At 43.4% G+C, this 22,218-nt stretch overlaps 1 protein-coding gene across 2 annotated transcripts in view; it reads right to left on the bottom strand.

The window, feature by feature from the left end:
- The window catches only part of ttc7b (tetratricopeptide repeat domain 7B), a 433,024-nt gene extending 411,552 nt beyond the window's left edge, over positions 1-21,472 (bottom strand). The window contains exons 1-3 of one of the 2 annotated variants that reach the window (XM_059648959.1): positions 21,288-21,472; positions 15,099-15,253; positions 13,209-13,377 (exon numbers count right to left, since the gene is read on the bottom strand). In XM_059648959.1, the coding sequence (XP_059504942.1) occupies positions 13,209-13,377; positions 15,099-15,253; positions 21,288-21,408 (445 nt within the window). In that variant the 5' untranslated portion in view covers positions 21,409-21,472. The remainder of the gene's footprint in view (positions 1-13,208; positions 13,378-15,098; positions 15,254-21,287) is intronic. The other variant, XM_059648958.1, reaches the window with a different exon arrangement.
- Positions 21,473-22,218: the final 746 nt, after the last annotated feature.

Raw genomic sequence — 22,218 nt, 5'->3', positions numbered from 1 at the left:
AGTTGATCCACTCTTGTCGAATCACTAGTTCAGTCTAGGAGTTGCTGCTTGCGCTGTTTGGCATGTTTTATAGCTTCACCAGGTTGATACAAATTTTTAGGTATGTCTGGTGCCGCTCCTGGCATATCCTCGTGCAATTTTCATTGGAACAAGTCTGAACTCGTGGTTTGACGGTAATGTTTGAATGGGGGTATGCCAAGCCATAAGGCTGCAGATTGCAGTGGGGAACAATTCTGCTGCTAGTGGGCACTTCTGGTGCAGTGGTAGTGTTCCTACGTATGAGCCAGGAGTCTGGGTTAAAGCCCATCTGTTTCAGAGGTACGTAATAATATTTCTGAACAGGTTGATCACAAAAATACTTACAATTCTGCTGCTATTGATAGCCCACAGTGTCTCATAGAATGTCTAGTCTAGAGTTGCTAAATCTGTTCAAAGTCTATCATCGACGGCATTCTCAATATGAAAAAGGACCACATCTCTACAAAGGCTGAGCAGCGGTCATACTTATTAATACGGTCATGAATAGATGCATCTGCAGCAGGAAGGCTGGAAAAGATAAGATTAAGTAGATTTCTCCCTCATATTGCTTCCTCACCAATGTCGCAGAGCCAATTTAGCAGCCATGTTGTTTAGGACACAACAAGTTCAAAAGAGAGCAGGCATCATTCTCCCTGTATCCTGTCAAAATAACTATCCCTCAATCAATATCAAAAAGAGAGTTCACTTGAGGATTTTAGTACAAAATCCAGACTAACAGCAGGTTGGTTCAAACATCATTTGGAAGGCAGCTACTCACAACCAACTTTCACATCCCTCTGCAAAAGCAACTAGGCTCTAATTAATCCTAGGCTATAACAATATTGAGCACTTCCTCAAAAGTCACAACTTCACTTGAGCAGCAACTCAATTTCATTACCATCATGAAAGAACTAGCAAAATATATCCCTTCATTATGATATAACCCACTTTGCACTGTGCAGTATCCTACTCCCATCAATATAAACCAGTATGCATGTTCTGACATACTGTACAGGAAATCATTGAAGCATTCGATATTCACTATTCAATTGTTATTTGAGGGTCTTTGAGTGGGACATGATGTTCCAGGAGAGATTTTAACAGCAAGGTTAATTCGGAGGATTTGGGGCTGTTCTCCTTGCAACACAGGGGATCAAGGCACCTATCAAGATTTGATAGAGGCCATCATTCAAACTTTTGACAAACTTAAATAAGCTGGATGAATAAAAGCTTTTGCTATTAGCTAATCGTTAATGATTAAATGTTTAGGAAAGAGATGTAGGACAGATGCAAGGAAGAACCATGTTTTAATACTAAGAAGTAAAAAGCCAAAACCGCTGCCTACGAAGGTGGTGAACGCAAAGATTATTAGTGAAGTGAAAAGAAAATTAAATAGGTATTTGAAGAAAATAAACTGGCAAGGTAATGGAGATACAGCTAGCAATAGGGCTAGCTGGGATTACTCTGCACAGAACCCACGTGGCTTCCTGTAGTGTAATGATCCCAAGACTATAAACCTTCTACAGTAATTTTGGAAGGCATTCTCACCTCCAAATCAGCAAGGCTGTGGATTCAAACCTGGGCTTTCCACTGCTGTGTGAATGAAGCATTAACACTGCTGCGGTGCCATCCTTAGGGTCACACTTTAAAACAAAATCCCTAATGTGTCTCAGGTGGATAAAATCCCTCGAAATGATGTTTAAACAAGAACAAGAGTGTTCTGACTAATATTCATTTATCCCTCATCCGACATCACAAGCAGATCATCTGGTCATTATCACCTTGCTATTTGCAGGATCCTACTGCAAATTATATGCTGCATTTCCCACATTATAAGAGTGACCATATTTCAGAAGTGACTATGTTTCATTGGCTCCCAAGCTTTCAATGTTTTGAGATTTCAATAGTAAGTCTTTCTTCCTCAATTGTGACTATTTTTGTTTCTGCTGCATTTTTCTTTCTCCTTTGTAAGAAACCGTGACCTGCTTATTCTTTCTGACTCTTGCTACAAACAAAGCCATTTTACCAGCAGGGGGCTCCAAACAGTAAGAGTCATTGTTTCAAAGTGGTTGTAAACTGTAAATCATAAATAAATAAGAATGATACCTTGAATTCACTGCCTCAGAATTAGACACCTCTCACTAAAACTAAACTGTTGAAGTAGAGAGTAGGAAGGGGTCTCACAGAAACACAATTCAGAATATTAGTGCTAGTGCTCAACTCCCACTATTCAAAAACAAATGCACCATTTCTGTGATAATGGGAACTGCAGATGCTGGAGAATCCAAGATAATAAAATGTGAGGCTGGATGAACACAGCAGGCCCAGCAGCATCTCAGGAGCACAAAAGCTGACGTTTCAGGCCTAGACCCTTCATCAGAGAGGGTCTAGGCCCGAAACGTCAGCTTTTGTGCTCCTGAGATGCTGCTTGGCCTGCTGTGTTCATCCAGCCTCACATTTTATTATCTTGCACCATTTCTGTGACTACCAGTGAGGCTGACCTGTCATTCTGTTAATCATATTGTTTAAAAGCCAGAGTTACAATCAATGTAACCTATTAGAGGTTTTGAAAAATAAACAAAAATTTCTTCAAATTAAAGCTGCAAAGAATAGGCAATGGTGTAATTAACTTTTGTTACTGTCAGTGTTTGCAATGAACAGTTCAAACATATACAGGCACACTAACATGGAAGGGCATCAGATAAGTTGCATGGAGTTACTTATACTCATTTACACAAATTATACACAATTTTATGGTCTGTTCTTCTATGCTCTTAATTTAAAGTTAACTTACCTGAATTACTTTGTACTATTTTAGTATCATTTTTAATTCATTCAAATTTATAATTTATGGGTAAGAGACGAAGCTGAATTGCTATAAATGGGTCAGAGATAATAGGAACTGCAGATGCTAAGGACGTCAAAGGGTCTAGGCCCGAAATGTCAGCTTTCCTGCTCGGCCTGCTGTGTTCAGCCAGCTCTACACCTTGTTATCTCTGCTACACACGTGTGATGGGCTGATTGGCTTTCTTCAGCACCGGACTGTTCTATAAATCTACTGAGTAAATTAATATTTCTTGCAGAAAAATGAAAGACTAAATTACTAGCAGGAGACTTGAGTGCAGAAAAGGCATGTGAAGTAATTTTTTTTTAATGGTCAGTGTGCTTCTAATAGTGGAGTCAAACTTCTTTTAACCATTAACATGTGCACCACTCCCCAAGGCTCCTCACTAGTTGGAATCTCCTTAAAAGGAAGTGACTGGCTCTTTTTGGAGTGGGGGCAAGTGTGTAAAGACACAACTCTGCAGTAAATTATGAGGAAAAATTCAAGGTGACGGAAGGACCAAGTAGTAGCTGTTTTCTAGGAGGCTTGAGAATGTGAAGGTAAGAAATGGCAAGCTGGAAAACTTTAAAAGTCTGCAAGTGGAATAAGCAAAATAAAGAATATGCCTCAATATGCAGTATAAGAAATGAGCAGTATTGTGACATTTCTTCAGCCAGAGAGTGGTGGGCTTGTGGAATTCATTGCTGCAGAGTGCAGTGGAGGCCAGGACGTTGGATGCCTTCAAGGCAGAGATCGACAAATTCTTGATCTCAGAAGGGATCAAGGGCTATGGGGAGAGTGCAGGGAAGTGGTGTTGAAATGCCCATCAGCCATGATTTAAATGGCGGAGTGAACTTGATGGGCCGAATGGCATTACTTACACGCCTATGTCTCATGGTTAACTGTAACAAGATCTTTCATTGAAATTAAAAGCAAAATAATGCAGATTCTGCGAATCTGAAATAAAAATTTAAAACAGAAAATCTCAGCAGATCTTGCAGCATCTGTGGACAAAGGAACAGAGTCAATGTTCTGAAGATGGCTCAGAATAGACTGAAAATGTCAACTGTTTCTCTGCACACAGATGCTGCTGAATCTGGAATCCGAAGAGTTTCTCCAGCATTTTGCGTTTTTTTTATTTCTGTTATCATAGATTTTTGCTAATAATTTCACTCGTGATACAAAGTATCCAATGATTTCTAAACAAATTCATATTGATACCATAAAATTTCATCGCCAGCCTCAGCTGTCAGAGCTCTTCACTAGTTCTAATATGTCATCATCACCTCCCAAACTATTTAAACAATCTTGAAATGGCTGAATTTATTCCCTATTTGAAAATGCTCAGTGGCAGTGGTGATTGGGTAAATCAAAGGGTAATTCGAGTTAACCATATAATGAGGGTTGGAGTCACACAAAGGCCAGATTATGCAAGAGAGTCACATTTCCTTCCCTGAATAGCATCAGTGAACAATCAAGCAGCTTTTGCACAGCCACAAATTAAATTTCACTTGCCACGAGCTGGAAGTGCCCTATTTAAACCCTCAGTAATATGCCAATCAGTCCCGATCTGTCGGCTGAAGGTCTCTGTTACCCCTTTGTTTTCTAAGCTGAATGAAAAAATAAGTAGATAAGTTATTGATGTTAATTATAGAATAAGTCTTCTATACACAGGCACACAGAATTTAAGACTGCAACTAACAATGAACTCGGCTTGAAGATAATTTCAATGTAGTCATATGTATGCAGCCGCCGCCATCTGGTAAAATACCAGAACAGCTACAACACCTCAGAGAATATGCTAAAAATAAATAATGCTGTGATAAAAGGTATATTTCATATATCAATCATAGTTTAGGATTTGAGTTTTAAAATAAAGGAGAATAAATTGCCAATAATTCTGTGAACATTATTTTTCATTTAGAAGTTCACAGTCATTTGGAACACTGTCCGAACTTCACCCGTTCTGAGAAGGCATAGGAGTTCAGTCAAGTGTCTGATAGGAAAGCTGAAGTACTAAATAAATGGAATATTTATTCTACTGAGTTGCTAACAGACTGAGGTAATTGGTTCGGTTTCTGACTTCAGTTCAGAAAGTAGCTTTCTCCCAGCACAAGAATCAAGTATTCAATCTAGGGGAACCAAACATCTCAATGAAGCTTCCAAGCCAGGAGTTTGTATAGATCAAGTTCTTACAGCTGAAAAGTTTAAGCTATCAAAATTATGAGAAGGTCATGCCAACAGGACTCTGAAAAGATTCATTGTCCTATGAAAGTAAACTGAGAAGTCAGATAGCTGAAGAATAAGTTGAGATAGCAGTGATATTTCTCTGGCACTGAATATTTGTAAAAGGATAGCTCTGGGAAACCAGTTGACATTCTCTTTTGCTATTAGTATTAAGATCTTTCTAAGTATTACATAAATAGTTTATTTTTAAGTATAAAAAGCTTGCATTCTGTTGTTGAGAATATCTACAGCCTCTTGTAACTATGCTTCAGTAATGAACCATTACAGTGGTCAACTAATCTATCAGCTATCCAACTGGCCTATCTATTTAGTACTAAAGAAGGGTCACTGAACTGAAAATTTTAACTGTTTTCTCTCCAGCGATGCTATCAGACCAGCTGTCTCTCTCCAGTAGTTTGTGTGTGTGTGTTTTGGAGCTAATCTATCAGTGCAGATTCAATCTAGCTTTTAACTTGCCTAGTGTGATCAAAATGATGTAATAAATAACACATCATTTACTCACGACAAACAGCCAGCAGGCTTTACAAGGACATGGACATTAGCATGTGTCAGCTACAATTTTCATTCTTTTGTATATTATCCACATGTATATGGAGGGGAGGTTGGGGCAGAGAGATGTGGATGTTGAGGAACGAGGCAAGTTAGACTCTGAGGGATCAAGTATCAATACCAAGCATGGTCAGGCAAGATGAACCAGAATACTTGAAATTCATCAACTCAAACTTTGTCTTTCAGCCTCAATCTCAGCAACAGCAGCCCTGTGATACCGATTATTGTTTTCTTTATTTGTTCATATGGCGAGCATTGCTGGCTAGACTAACATATAACAGCTATCCCTAATTGCTTGAGAAGGTGGATTTTCGTGGCTTCTTTGAAGCGCTGTAGCCTAAACGGTGTGGATGCACCCACAGTGCAATGAGGGCATGAGTTACATATTTTTGACCCAGCAATAGTGGAGGAATAGAAATACAGCGTGAAGTGAGGATGATGTGCGAGGGGAGAAGATGTCAGTGTCCTCATCAGTCTGCTGACCTGGTCTTTGAAGGTCACAGGTCACAGATTTGGAAGGTGCTGTCAAAGGAACTTTGGCAGGTTGCTGCAGTGCACACCAGTGATGGAGGTAGAGAATATTTCAGGAGGATGACAATAAATTCCAGAAACCGAGTTGGGAATGATACTGAAGACAATCCTTACTCAGATTTGTATTTATTTACAAAAGGAAACATTACAAACATAGGCTTCCTAATTCAATTATGATATAGCTAAGTGTTTCGTTATACTCTTTTGAAGGAACAAATCAAGATAAATTGATTAGTGATAGCCCCTTAAATGGTACGGTAACCTAAATGCAAATCTTAAAAGAAACCTAAATTTTTTGTCGTGGGGGAGGGTCTGGGGGAAACAGAAGACAAGGCAAAAATGATGCACTACAACCCTTACTGTGCCCACTGCTCATGGACGGCTTCACACTTGCCAGTGGACACTGCACTACTCCCTTCCAGGGATATCGAGTGCAGACATATCCAAGGAAAAGTCAGATTTAACAACATCTTTGATGGCTCACTGACAGGGCCCAATCTTCTGCACAAGTGAACGCACAATTAAATCCCTCCACCTGCATACAATTAAAACAGAATAAGTATACAGTGAACAGAGACTTGAATGCTGCGCTTATTTGTTTAAGACTCCCTTGTGGCACAGTGGCAGTGTCCTTAACCTTGGACTGAGACACCCAGATCCAAGTCCCACCTGCTCCTGAGGTATGAAATAACATCTCTGAACAGGTTGATTAGAAAGACAGGTTAAATAAAAGAGAAATACAGTCAACACATGGGGGTCCAACACTCAAGAAAATCAATATCGTCCAGGATAATGCAGACCTCTTGATTGCACCACATCCCCAAACGTTCACTGTCTCTACCACTAACACTGTGCCAGTCTACGTTATTTACAAGATGCACTGCAGCAACTCACCTTTAGAACAGCACCTTCCAAAACTGTGACCTCTTACTACCTAGAAGGACAAGGGCAGCTGATAACCGGGATCACCACTCAGCAGGTTCCCTACCAAGACCCAAAACATGCTGAATCAGAAGCATATCACCATTTCTTAACTGTCACTAGGTCAAAATTCTGGAACTCCCTCCAAAATAGCAGTGTGGGTGGTAACCACAGTGATTAGAACAATTCAGAAAGGCAGTCCACCACCACCTTCTCAGAGACAATTCAGGACAGGCAATAAATGCTGGCTGAGCCAAAATGAAAAAGAGATGAAAAATTCCACTTCAAAACCACTCATTTTAACATGGCTGTGAATACCCTCTCCACAGGAGTATAATTTAACAAAATATTGAATTGGACAAAATTTGACACCAAGCCACACAAATGGATATTAGGACAGCAGAGGTAGGTTTTCTGAAGCATAGCCAGAAGTGATGGTTTAGGGGAATAATTCAGAGATCTGTGTCATTGCTACAAATATGGCTCTTTTAGAGATCAGTCATTTTAGCCACTTTCAAACAGTCTATGAGTGCCTTACATTTGTGGGAGTTAATTGGATAACTCTTTGAAGAATCTGCTCGATCACAGTTGGCCAAATACGTCACCCTTCTGTACTGTATAATTCTAAATGGAATAGTGTCCAACTGAACTTGAAGAGATCTTTCGGATATACCTTCTCCCATAACTAAAGACATGTTATTCCCTACACACCAATGTAAACTTACCAGCCACCCTTCAACTAACAACAAATCCAAATATTCTCATGACCATCCTTACTGTTCAGGATTACAGCAACAACAGGACAATGAGCTTTAAGGAGAGATTGGACAAATCTGGACTGAGTGGGGGGGAACCTGGCAGAAGCACAAAAAATTAGGAAGGGTGCAGATAGGGCGGGCAGTTCAAGTCCCTTTCCCAGGGTGGAAATGTCAAATACTGGGGGCGGGGGGGCGGCGGCGGCGGCGACCGGTTTAAGGTGAGAGGGGAAAAGTTTAAAGAAGATCCATCAAGGAAAGGTGTGTTTTTATTTCACAGACACAGGTGCCTGGAACACGCTGCTGGGGAGGGGTTAGAAGTGGATATGATAGCAAAGTTTAAGAAGCATTTAGCCTGGCATGAACAGGTAGTGAATACAGGAATGCGGACCATGTGCAGACAGATGAGGTTAGTTTGGAATAACATCACTGTTGGCAATTCAAGATGACAGCATTAGCACAGTAGGTCGTGTTTGGGCTCCTGAGCCCATCTGCTCCAGCTAGCCGCATCCTTCCCTCTCGCTCTCCTTTATCCTTTCTCTTTTTTCCTTTATCTTCTAATGCCTGGGGAAAGCTAGCACCGTGACAGTGGGGTATGACTGCAATGGTGGTAATGCCTGGAGCAGGGGCTCCTGGCTGTGGTAGGCCTGAAGCAACAATTTTTGGCAGGGTCATTACTGCTGCAGGGACCTTGCAGAAACCCTGGAGCTATATTTGAATACCCCTCGCACAGAATTCGGCTTCTATTTAAGTAATTTCTTTTTATTCCTTTTGTAACTCAAAATGGCACTGGGTTATACAATATTCCAGCACCAATACAGATCTTTCAGTCCAACAAGTCCATGTCAACCATAATCCCAAACTAAATTAGTCCCATTCACCTGCACTTGGCCCATATCCCGCCAAATCATTTCTATTCATGTGCTTAACTTAATGTCTTTTAAATATTCTAACTGTACAAACATCCACCACTTCCTCTGGAAATTCATTCACACACAAACCATTGTGTTTTAAAAAAAAATTGCCCCTCATGCATTTTTAAAATCTTTCTCCACTCACCTTAAAAATATACCCCCTAGTCTTGAAATCCCTCACCCTAAAGAAAAGACTCCTACACTTCACCTTACCTATAGCCCTCATTACTTTACAAACCTCTAAAAGGTCACCTCTGAACCTCCTATGCTCCAGTGAAAAATGTCCCAGCCTACCCAGCCTCTCCTTGTAACCCAAACCCTTCATTCCCGGCAACATCGTGCTAAAACTCTTCTGAACCCTTTCCAGCGTAACAATATCCTTCCTGTGAGAGGGAGACCAGAACTGCACACAATACTCCAGAAGAGGGCCCACCAATGTCCTGTACAATCTCAACAAGACATCCCAAATCCTATACTCAAAGATCTGAGCAATGAAGGCAAGCGTGCTAAACATCTTATTAACCATCCTAACCATATGCAATGCAAACATCAAAAGAATTATGGACTTGAACCCCTAGGTCTCTCTGTTCTGCGACACTACCTAAGACCCTAATTTTAACTGTATAAGTCTTGCCCTTTGTTTTCTTTACCAAAATGCAATATCTCATATTTATCCAAATTAAACTCCATCTGCCACTCTTCAGATTGTGCTGACAAAACAAAATGACAAAATATTTTACAAAGTATCTTTCTGGATATATGTGACAATAAATAACTCACTCACATACAGACATAGTGGGCAGAGGGTCTGTTCCATTCAGATTTGGGCTTTAAATGTTGCTCATCAGCGATGCCCAAATCCCAATAAATTTTAAAATGCTCCATTGGAAAGCAAAGACTCAGACAGTTAATAGGAAGCCTGGCAAAGAGGCAGCTTTGCAGTTATTCTTTCATTTGACAGATGCTGTGATTAATAGCTGACCTTGAACCCACAGACTGCCCTCAAACTGTTTTGCTGGCTGTGCTCCAAGATGAAACAGCACTATCTTCTAGCCTCCAAAACAGAGGATGAATGGTTTTCAATAGGAATTCAAAAAGGACACGTGAATCAAAATTTTTACAGCAAATATTAGTTATGAAATTCTCATGTAATGAACCACCAATTTTCTCAAATCTTAGTGAATTCAGAATTCAGGGATGCAGGTCAATGGGAATCCCAAATTAAATTGAGCTGTTTTATATATATTAAAAAATCAAGAAGCTTTCCAATCACAAAAAACATAGCAAATAAAGGCCGACAGATAGCCTGAGCCATCATAAAGACCCCAGTTGGAGTAACGTATGTAACATTCCAAACCATAGTAAAATACTGAAGCTTTAAAAAGATTAAACTTTTTCATGAGATGCACCGACAAGCACGCTCCTCTCCATCTAGTTGAACTTGTTCACACACTGAACAACTTTTCCTTCAACTCTATCCACTTGCACTCTATAAAAGCTGTACCCTTGTGGGTTTTTGCTACAGCAGTTTTGTAGTCGGAGATGTGAAATATTTCTCATTCCCCTTCGACTCAGGCCCCTCTCCGAACTTCCTTTTCCTATATATTGATGATTGAATCCTGTTCTCAATCTGAACTGGAAGACATAACTGCATTTGCTTCCCCAAAAAGATCTATCTTCAAATTTTATAGTTCCTTCCTGAGTTCTCAGTTTATCCCCACAAAAGGAAACAAGCAATGTTCACTATAAACTCAGTATAAACTTATGACTCCCATAACCGAGATGTGCCACAGACAACAGATCATAGGGCTCAGACAACAAAATGTGAGGCTGGACGAACACAGCAGGCCAAGCAGCATCTCAGGAGCACAAAAGCTGACGTTTTGGGCCTAGACCCTTCATCAGAGACCATAGGGCTGCTTTCTCATTACAGAGAGTCAACTGGTGGTGGTTTAACCTGAGGACCTTAGGCGAGGAGAAAAGTTCAGAAGGAGAGCCATTTATGGTGACCTCAGCCAGTGCAGGGATTGAATCTACATTGCTGACATCACTCCACATTGCAAACCAGTCATCCAGTCAAGTGAGCTAACCGAGCCCCTCTCCCATAAATACAAAGACTACACTGTTAATGTTATTGCAACTGCAAAAGCTCTATTACATTCTCCTTGATTCTCAGTCTCATCTGCTTGGACAGTGCAATTCACCTCACAACATCTGATGTGTTTCCTACCCCCTGGCCCCCAACCCCGATATCCCTTCTTAACATCCTAAGACCAAACACTACCACAATTGTAAACAGCAAATAATTTGTATCTCTTTCAATTCATCACAATCGACTTGTAGCTTATGACATGGTACCTTCTGTGTTGGTGAGGTCAAAGACAGACTGGGTGACTGATTTGGTGGAACACCTCCTTTCAGTCTATACACATGACCATGAGGTTCCAGTTGCCTTCCATTTAATTCTCCACCTTGATTCCAACGTTGATCTTTCTGTCCTAGACCTGCTGCTGCATCCCAATAGGGCTCAACATAACTTTAAGGAACACCATCTCATCTTTTGACTGGGCATTGCTGCAGTTAACAATTTTTCACGCTACCCAAATACCAGACAATGACAATCACCAACGAGGGAATTTCATCATCACTCCTTGATATTCAATACATTACAAATAATGAATCTCCCACTTTCTACAGGGTTTACCACTGACCAGAAACTGAACAGGACCAGATACATAAATACTCTAGCAACAACAGCAGGTCAGAGATTAGGAGTCAGGCAGTGAGTAACTTGTATCCCAACTCCTCAAAGCCTGTCCATCATCTAGGAGGCACAGGTCAGGAGTGTGATGGAATATTCCCCACTTGCCTGGATGGGTGCAGCTCCAACAACATTCAAGGAGCTTGACACAATCCAGGACAAAGCAGCCTACTTGACAGTCACCCCATCCACAGACATTTACTCCCTCCAATACCAAAGTTCTGTAGTGGCAGTGGGTATGACTTACAAGATGTACAGCAGAATTTCACCAAGACTTGGGTCAGCAGCTTCCAAACCCACACCACTATCAGCTAGAAGGAGAAAGCAGCAACTATATGGGAACATCACCTCCTGCAAGTTCCCCTCCAAACCACTCACAATCCTGACTCAGAAATATATCGCATTCCTTCAGTCTGGCTTGGTCGAAAGCCCGAAACACCCTTATTAACAGCATTGTAGTTCTACCTACAGCAATTCAAGGCAGCAGTTCACCATCACCTTCTCAAGGGCAATTAGAATGGACAATAAACAACGGCCCAGCCAGCGATGACCACATCCCCTGAATTAATTTTAAAAACCTTCCACCTCCGCTTTGACACATTTTTCTTTGTTGCTTCTTTCCCTTTTAATTTTCTTGATTTTGCTTTCAGATGGCAACTGTTTAAAATCCCTCCTGCTCTCCACCCTATTACAGAAAATACCTTCATTCTTTTGCCCAACAACTAATTGCTCAAAATCTTTGATTTTCCTAACATCCCTCAGTTCTGATGAAAAGTTGCAGGCTTGAAACATTAGTTCTCTTCTCAGATGATATCTGATGCTGCTGAGCATTTCCATTACTTTCTGTTTTCATTTCAGATTTTCTGCATCTTCTTTTTGGTTCACTATATTTTGTGGTCTAAGAAAATATGAAAAAAAACTTGAAAATTCTGCAGGGCTTTTTCACTAAAACAGTGCAGACAATAAGTCAAGGCAGTTCCAAATTATAAAAGGATTAGGTAGATAGAATCATTCAGCTTCCAATAGCTGAGGGATCTAGAATGACTGGCACTGATGGGAAATAAAATGTAAAAGAATTGGAAAAGAAGTCAGAGAGACCTATTCTCACAGACACTTATGGGTTGGGGAAATTACCTTCAATCAGCAGAGGAAGAAATTATTACAATATTAAAGGTCAGATTTGATAGTTGGATGAGGAAAATGGAAGGAAGCTGGAGACAAGATCCTCCAATCTGACTCACTACAACTTACCCAAATTGTCCTTGAAAAATAGAGTGAAACAGAGGAGTTGTCTCACGTGTTTTGTGGCATTTGGCCAAAAACACATGGCTTCCTACTGCTGACATCCAGTAAAATCATGGTTGACCTATGATCTAATTCCATACATGTAACTCTTCTGTGATAAGAACAGAGAATGATCGGAGTGAGCATGGACAGGAATGACAGGACAGAGACAAGGCTACCTTCTAGCTGGATCTCCCCTTCTCATTGATAAAATGCTTCTCTTCAAAGGTCAACTAATCCAAATGCAGTATTCCACTTTTGGCAGACCTTTTGTTTCTAAATCTCTGTGCACCTTTGCCGAACAATATAACTTTGCAGGAGCTAAGTAACTACACTATGCCTGACAGAACATGACCAGTCAGATGTTTGGAGTTAATGGACGTTTGGAATAAAAGCGCTCTCACCTTTTGTAGCATAGGATTCAGCAATGATCCTCAGTCTGTAGACAGGCACTCCCACCAACTGCAACTTTTCCAGATCGACCTTGGAATACAGGTGGAGAGCTCGGGTGTGGTCACCCTCCACGTAGTAACACTTGGCCAAAATCAAGTTGGTTTCCTGCGCAAAATCTTGCTGACAAAAGAGCAAACAGTGCAGTGCGTAAACACCTCTGTAAACATATGCTTCTCAATCTGGGATCTTCAGATGTTTTGGGGTGTGATTAAACAAGACAAATGGTGCATAAATAAGCAAAGTCTGGAAGCAAACTTGGAGCTGATTGGGAGGAACTAATGAAACTGCCACACATATAACACAGAGTGGACTGGTCATCTCACTGGAGGAATGCTGGAAGTGTCAGGACTAGTGCAGTTACCAAGGCTGGTGATGAGCCTTGTTTGAGAGGGAGAGATTTTATTAACATTACTTACTTAAATAGGGCATTACATGAAAATAAAACAAAGAACTTTGGATTCTGCAGCTGTGAAACATAAACAGAAATTGCTGGTGAAACTCAGCAGGTCTGGCAACATCTGTGGGAAGAAAGCAGAGTTAACGTTTCTAGTCTAACAACTCTTCATCAGATTTATCAATTGCTGGACTCAACACTAACTCTGCTTTCTTCCCACAGACAATACCTGGCCAGCTGAGTTTGGTCAGTGATATCCGTTTTTGCATTAAATGTACTTAGGTACTCTGAATATTAAAAAAAACAGACTGCCGTTTAGATTAGATTCCCTACAGTGTGGAAACAGGTCCTTGCAGCATCCCACCCAGACCCATCCCCATTTAACCCACACACCTCTGAATACTATGGGCAATTTAGCATGGCCGATCCACCTAGCCTGCACATCTTTGGGCTGTGGGAGGAAACCGGAGCACCTGGAGGAAATCCACACAGACACAGAGAGAATGTGCAAACTCCGCACAGACAGTTGCCCAAGGCTGGAATCGAACCCGGGTCCCTGGCACTGTGAGGCTGCAGTGATAACCACTGAACCACCATGCCACCTCCCATGACCACCAAGCTTCTCAAAGAATTTTGTAGCCAATTAAATACTTCTGAAATGTAGCAGCGTGATGATTTTAAGACCGTAAAATCTAATTTCTCAAAAGTCTGTGGTCACTAGCAATTAAACTCAAATTAATGAGATACATTAGCCAACGTAAAGGTGTAAATTACTCACTTCAGCTTGATTTCAAATTTCCTCTAACATTATTAAAGGACAAGTGATGTGTAACTGGCCAGAGCATGACCCTTGTTAAAAGGTCTGTGACATTCTGAAGTCTGAAATCTGAGGTGGAACAGAAACTCTCAGAAAACCGTCTATGTCTAGTGCATCCTTTTCAATGCTACTCCCAGAAAATCAGGCAACTGTTTATACTTATACAGTACCTTTAAAATATAAAGACACCAAAACTCTTCACATATTCAGAGCAAGAAAAAAAGTCACACCCAACAATACAGTGCCCTACCACTCAGCACCATGCCACCTACAAAACATCTTCAAAGCAACAGCATTTTTAGTCAGTTTTTAAAATTACTGAAGATGGAAGGATATTTTGAGCTCCACAACTGGGAGAACGCTGTTAACCATGCTGCTCATACTGCACATCTCAGTTTGTACATCAGTGCTCCACAGAAATGATTGAATTATTTAGCAGATCTGGCAGCATCCATAGAGGAGAAACCGGTTCAGGTTAATGAGCCTTTAGTGCAATTGTCATCAAGCTGAAACATTAACTTTGCCTCTCCCTCTTCAGATGTCACCTTACCCACTGAGCACATGCAGCAATCTCTGCCTCTATTTTAGGTGCAAAGGTTGTAGCAAGATCGCGAGAGAGAGATGTATTACCTTTAAATTGCCTCTATCGAGTGCACCTATCAAATGCTTCTTCACCTCGCTTAGCTTTGGCTTGGCATCTGGAGGAGTGACTCCCTGTTTGATTGGATTGTCTTTCAGGTACAGCTCCAACTTTGACTCTCCAAGTAGCAGCTCTGCCAGGTCATCTGAGACAGAACAGAGGTGACCAAATCTTAGAGAAAGGAAAAAAAAAACTTACAGTTCTGTACTGGTTTTTGTATCCTTACAGGGCCTCGCAGAAAATGAAGTACTTCCTGAATTGCAATCGCTGATGTGTTTAAAGGACAGGATCCCTAATGCTGTTGACTTGATTTTAAACATTAGTGTTCTGTTTTAATCCTTATTCTCACTGAGGCACAGGACAGGTACACCATCTCTTCAGAAAGGAGCAAGCAATCCCTACACAGCGTTCGTGGCTGAATCAGAGATGCCTCAGAATCAGATGGTCATGTGTTGACATTCCACTCTAGGACCAGGACTAGGACTTTGGTTCAATGGCAAAGCGGTTCCAAGATGACTGGAGGTCAGAGATTCTGGAGGGAACCATGAGCAGGTGTGAGCTTATCCCCAACTCCCACCAAGAGAACCTGCCACATGCTAGTTCCTCATTCACACAATACACCACCTCTGCAGCCCTGGGTTCCTGGACTCTGGTTCTTCACCCTTACACATTTCACTATATGACGCTGCAACTGTGGCCAGTCACAGGCTCAGAGTAAATGAGAGTCTCTCAATCAGAACAGTGTTGAGAGAAGGGAGTAGATTTACGCAAGGTACTTTGAATACCACACGCAAAGTACAAACAACACGAAAATAGAATTAAAAACTGTCAGTGTTACAAATCTGAAACAAAAACAGCAATTGCTGCTGATGCTGGGCAAGTCTGGCAGCATCTGTGGACAGAAAACAGATTAAATGTTTCAAGTCCTGTGACCCTTCTTCAATTTTGAACAGTTGTTGCCAGACCTGCAGAGTTCCTGTTGCAATTTCTGTTTTTGATACAGATGATGTTTGTGCCTGCTGACTCAGTACTGAGCTCTAGGTCATTGCCAACTCCTTCTCTGAAGCACTTGTGAAGATGAATCCTTCAGTAAACATGCAGAAAAATCTAAAGTCCTCTTGCAACCAGCTACTGCAGGAAAACAAACCACCAGCTTCCCCCACCCCACAATATACAGCGCATAGAACATGGAGCATACAACATTACAGCACAGTACAGGCCCTTCGGCCCTCGATGTTGTGCCGACCTGTCATACCGATCTGAAGCCCATCTAACCGACACTATTCCATGTACGCCCATATGCTTATCCAATGACGACTTAAATGTGTCTAAAGATGGCGAATCTACTACCGTTGCAGGCAAAGCATTCCATTCCCTTACTACTCTCTGAGTAAAGAGACTACCTCTGACATCTGTCCTGTATCTTTCACCCCTCAATTTAAAGCTATGCCCCCTCGTGCTCGCCGTCACCATCTTAGGAAAAAGGCTCTCCCTATCCACCCTATCTAACCCTCTGATTATTTTATTTTATATGTTTCAATTAAGTCACCTGTCAACCTTCTTCTCTCTAATGAAAACAGCCTCAAGTCCCTCAGCCTTTCCTCATAAGACCTTCCCTCCATACCAGGCAACATCCTAGTAAATCTCCTCTGCACCCTTTCCAAAGCTTCCACATCCTTCTTATAATGCGGTGACCAGAACTGTACGCAATACTCCAAGTGCGGCCGCTCCAGAGTTTTGTACAGCTTCACCACAACCTCTTGGTTCCGGAACACGATCCCTCTATTAATAAAAACTAAAATATTGTATGCCTTCTTAACAGCCCTGTCAACCTGGGTGGCAACTTTCGAGGATCTGCGTACATGGACACCGAGATATCTCTGCTCATCTACACTACTAAGAATCTTACCATTAGCCCAGTACTTTGCCTTCCGGTTACTCCTACCAAAGTGCGTCACCTCACACTTGTCTGCATTAAACTCCATTTGCCACCTCTCAGCCCAGCTCTGCAGCTTATCGATGTCTCTCTGCAACCTACAGCATCCTTCGACACTATCCACAACTCCACCGCCCTTAGTGTCGTCTGCAAATTTACTAACCCATCCTTCTACGCCCTCATCCAGGTCGTTTATAAAAATGACAAACAGCAGTGGACCCAACACCGACCCATGCGGTACACCACTAGTAACTGCTCTCCAGGATGAACATTTCCCATCAACTACCACCCTCTGTCTTCTTTCAGCAAGCCAATTTCCGATCCAAACTGCTATATCTCCCACAAATCCATTCCTCCGCATTTTGTACAATAGCCTACTGTGGGGAACCTTATCGAACGCCTTGCTGAAATCCATATACACCACATCAACCGGTTTACTCTCATCTACCTGTTTGGTCACCTTCTCAAAGAACTCAATAAGGTTTGTGAGGCAAGACCTTCCCTTCACAAAACCGTGCTGACCATCCCTAATCAATTTATTCTTTTCTAGATGATTATAAATCCTATCCCTTATAACCTTTTCCAACACTTTACCAACAACTGAGGTAAGGCTCACTGGTCTATAATTGCCAGGGTTGTCTCTACTCCCCTTCTTGAACAGGGGAACCACATTTGCTATCCTCCAGTCGTCTGGCACTATTCCTGTAGACAATGACGAGTTAAAGATCAATGCCAAAGGCTCGGCAATCTCGTCCCTGGCTTCCCAGAGGATCCGAGGATAAATCCCATACGGCCCAGGGGACTTATCTATCTTCACCCTCTGTAGGATTTCTAATACCTCTTCTGTATGAACCTCAATCCCACCTAGTCTAGTAGCCTGTATCTCAGTATTCTCCTCGACAACATTGCCATATTCTAGAGTGAATACTGTTGAAAAATATTCATTTAGTGCTTCCCCTATCTCCTCTGACTCCACACACAACTTACCACTACTATCCTTGATTGGGCCTAATCTTACTTTCATCATTCTTTTATTCCTTAAATACCTATAGAAAGCCTTAGGGTTTACCCTGATCCTATCCGCCAACAACTTCTCATGTCTCCTCCTGGCTCTTCTGAGCTCTCTCTTTAGGTCTTTCCTGGCTACCTCGTAGCCCTCAAGCGCCCTAACTGAGCCTTCACATCTCATCCTAACATATGCCTTCTTCTTCCTCTTGACCAGAGATTCCACCACCTTCGTAAACCACGGCTCCCACGCTGTACAGCTTCCTCCCTGACTGACAGGTACATACTTATCTAGGACACACAGGAGCTTTTCCTTGAATATGCTCCACATTTCTAATGTGCCCGTCCCCTGCAGTTTCCTTCCCCATCCTATGCTCCCTAAATCGTGCCTAATCTCATTGTAATTGCCTTTCCCCCAGCTATCACTCTTGCCCAGTGGTATACACCTATCCCTTTCCATCACTAAAGTAAACATAACAGAATTGTGATTGCTATCACCAAAGTGCTCACCTACTTCCAAATCTAACACCTGGCCGGGCTCATTACCCAGTACCAAATCTAATGTGGCTTCGCCCCTTGTAGACAGTAAAATCATTGGACAATGGTGTTTTCACAAGATCCTCCAAATCTATTGATCAGAAAGAAAGCAGTGATCACTGCACAGGACATGCTAATCAAAAACATGACATTAGGCTCCCAAATTAACTGCTCAGCTTGGAAGCTGGTCATAGCAGGAAACTTCCTGGAGAAGAAGAAAGTCGAAATGTACTGTCTTCAGAGCTGAGCTGAAGGGCTTGAATATCTCAGTGGTCTCGTGGGAGACCCTGGTTTGTGACCGACCAAAGTGGAGAAGCTTCATTCAGGACTGCATCCCACACATTTAGATGTAGATAGAAAAATGGAGCCTGAGGCCAGAAGAGCTTGCACAAATCCCAAACAAGCTACCTACTTCCTAGCACCACTTGTCCATGTATCTGCATCCCAATTATTAGCCATCTCAGAACCCAATGGGCTGGAGTGTAAGCAAGAAATTCTACATTCTGAGGGATTGCCAAAGATGACGATGGACCAACACTTCAGTGATGTAGCGAGGGAGAACAGGTTGCAGCAGTGCCCCAGCCAACATTGCTCCATCATGTCGTGCTGGGTATAGTAGAGCTCGTACTGTACAACAGTGATCAACCATTCATTCTAGGTACAGCTCCTACTGATCACTACAGCTTAGCCCTAAAGCAAAAACAGTCTTGCAACCTGCTGATAACAGAGGCCTGCAGTTCCTCCACCCCTGCTGAAGATGTATCATTGCTTTCTCAATGCAAGAACCTCACGGTTCCACACAAACATGCTGCAGCAAAGTTACTGAAAAGCAACATCCTCACATAACCCAACACACTTTAGAGTACTCAAGGTTAAACAGTTACATGAAATGAGTATGTCTGCCACCCAATGTGTGTCCTTATTACTATGACAGCTTGTGATCACCCATCAGATAATCTGTCTCAAAAAGCCACTGGACAATTATTTCTATGGCATTAGAAGTGCATAAGCAGGTAGCAAAGGGTGGGGTTGGCAAGGAGTAGAGGATGTCGCTTGGATGAGAAGTGTGTGTGTCCCAAGATGCTGGAGGATTGGGAGAATGGGTGGTGGGTGAGGTTAGTTGTGACAAGGGTAGTCGACAAGATGAACCAGGTGACAGAGGGGATAAATGGGAGATATTGGGAGGCATGAGAGGTGTGGAATGGTTGGCAAGATGGGTATAATGGTTGAGAAAGGGGTGCAGTGGGTAATGAGGGGGTGATTGAAAGTAGTCATAACTTTTGGAGGGCAGTCTTTGTAGAAGTAACCCAGGGTAATGTGTTTTAGCCAACCCATCTTCAGCTGGTTTATCAATGAGCTTCCATTCATCAAAAGATCAGAATTGGAAGGTTCAGCAAAGATTAGACAATATTCAGCATCAATCCCAACTCCAAAGACATCCAGGTTTAGATTGACAGGTGGCAAGTAATATTCATGCCATACAAGTGTCAGGCAATGATTATTTACAAAATGAAATCTAAATGTCACCCCTTGACATTCAATGGTAGCACTATCACTGAATCCCGCACTATCAACAATTTAGGGACTACCATTCACTAGAAAGTGAACTGAACTAGCCATATAAATACAGATGATACAGGAGCAGTCAAAGTGTATGAATCATGCAGCGAGTAATTGATCTTCTAATTTCCAAAAGTCTGTCCACCATCTACAAGGGACAACTCAGGGGTGAGATGGAATACTCCCCACTTGCCTGGGTAAGCGCAGCTCCAACAACAATCATGATGCCCATCTGGAAAGGGTGTTGGGTGGCAGTACAGAAAGAATCAAGAGGTGGTGGTAGGGAGACAGCGGCGAGGGGGCTGTGGGGTGGTGGGGGGGGAAAGACAGTGATGAGGGGGCCGTGGGAGGGAGACAGTGATGAGGGGGCCGTGGGAGGGAGACAGTGACGAGGGGGCCGTGGGAGGGAGACAGTGACGAGGGGGCCGTGGGGTGCAGGGGGGAGAGACAGTGACGAGGGGGCTGGGGGAGACAGCGACAAGGGGGCCGTGGTGTGGGGGGGGAGAGACAGCGACGAGGGGGCTGTGGGGTGGGGTGGGGTGGGGTGTGGGGGGGGGGGATGAGATAGCGGCGAGGAGGCCATGTGGTGGGGGGGACAGCAGTGAGGGGGTCGTGGGGTGGGGTGGGGTGGGGTGGGGTGGCAGACAGCAGCGAGGGGGGCATGGGGTGGGGGGGTGACAGCAGGGACGGGGCCGTGGGGTAGGGGGGAGGTGAAAGCGGGGATGGGGCCGTGGGGTGGGGGGTGGGGGGGGGGGGCAACAGCGGGGATGGGGCCGTGGGGTGAGGGGGGGGTGACAGCGGGGATGGGGCCGTGGGGTGAGGGGGGGGGGTGACAGCGGGGATGGGGCCGTGGGGTGAGGGGGGGGTGACAGCAGGGAGGGCGGGCCGTGGGGGTAGACAGCGGGGGGGGGGGGGGGGCGGGGCGGGGAGGGTAGGTTTGTGTGTGTGGGTTGGGATGGACGTTGGGTGATTGGTGAATTCTTGTGGAGGGATACTTCGGTCCCCAGGAGGTGAAGGGCTGAGGTCTGAGTGCAGAGACCCCACTATAGCCGCTGCTGCTTTCACCATCGCACGGAGCCCGCTGGGGGGCCGCCACGAGAGGCCGAGGCTTTCGTAGGACATGTAGGCCGCGCGTCCTTACCGTTTCCGATGAGTTTAGCCGACATTTGTTTAACGAGCTCCGGGATCTTTTCCCACAGACATTCATTCCGGCACCGCTCGATCTCAATCTCCAACCTAGTCCCCAACTTTTTAGCGGCCATTTCGCCGAAGGCACCTGGAACTACAGCGCCGCTTCCCACCCCAGCGGATCCGCTGGACACAGCAGGTTCTCCGGGAACTGTATAGCGCCGCCTCCCACCCCAGCGGCTCATCCTGGAACGGCGGCTTCTCCGGGACCTACAGCGCTCCTCCCACCCCAGGCACTTCACTGGAAACAGCGGCTCATCTGGTAACTGCAGCGCCCACTTCCACCCCAGCGACTCCTCCGGGAACAGCGGCTGGTGTTCCCACCTCCGCAGATTCAGCAACGCAACCGGAAACATGACTTTTAATTTTTGGCGCTTTTGAAACAAGTGTGGATGGGAAAGAAAAGGTGTTTTTTTTAAAACCAAAGCCTTAAACAGTTGCTGCAAGGGTTCAAAGCGCAACCTGACACTCATGGCAAGCTCTAGAGCTGGATGAACACAGCAGACCAAGTATAATCATAGGAGCTTTCCTGCTCCTCTGATGCTCCTCGGCCTGCTGTGTTCATCCAGCTCTACACCTTCTTATCGCAGATTCTCCAGCATCTGCAATACCTATTATCTCTCACTCATGGCATGCAATGGGCAAAGAGCTGCTGGAGGAAGCAGTAATTAAAGTTTGGATTGTAGGTGAACTGGGAGAAAGAAGTGGTGTGCAAATACAGTTGGGTAGAATTGGTCTATGGACTAGTGACCTGTTATGAACAGCTTAAGTTGTTTTGCCTGCCAACAACTGTGTGCATGGTTCTGGGCTACATGATAGCTTGGAACTGGGGACAAATTATGGAGAAGGAATTTAATCTCCACAGCTAGTTCATCCCACCATAT

The sequence above is a fragment of the Stegostoma tigrinum genome, chromosome 10, assembly GCF_030684315.1.
Source record: "Stegostoma tigrinum isolate sSteTig4 chromosome 10, sSteTig4.hap1, whole genome shotgun sequence".
NCBI classification, from domain to species: domain Eukaryota; kingdom Metazoa; phylum Chordata; class Chondrichthyes; order Orectolobiformes; family Stegostomatidae; genus Stegostoma; species Stegostoma tigrinum.
Note: the sequence above shows the minus strand (reverse complement) of the source record. Positions and strands in the feature narration are given on the sequence as shown.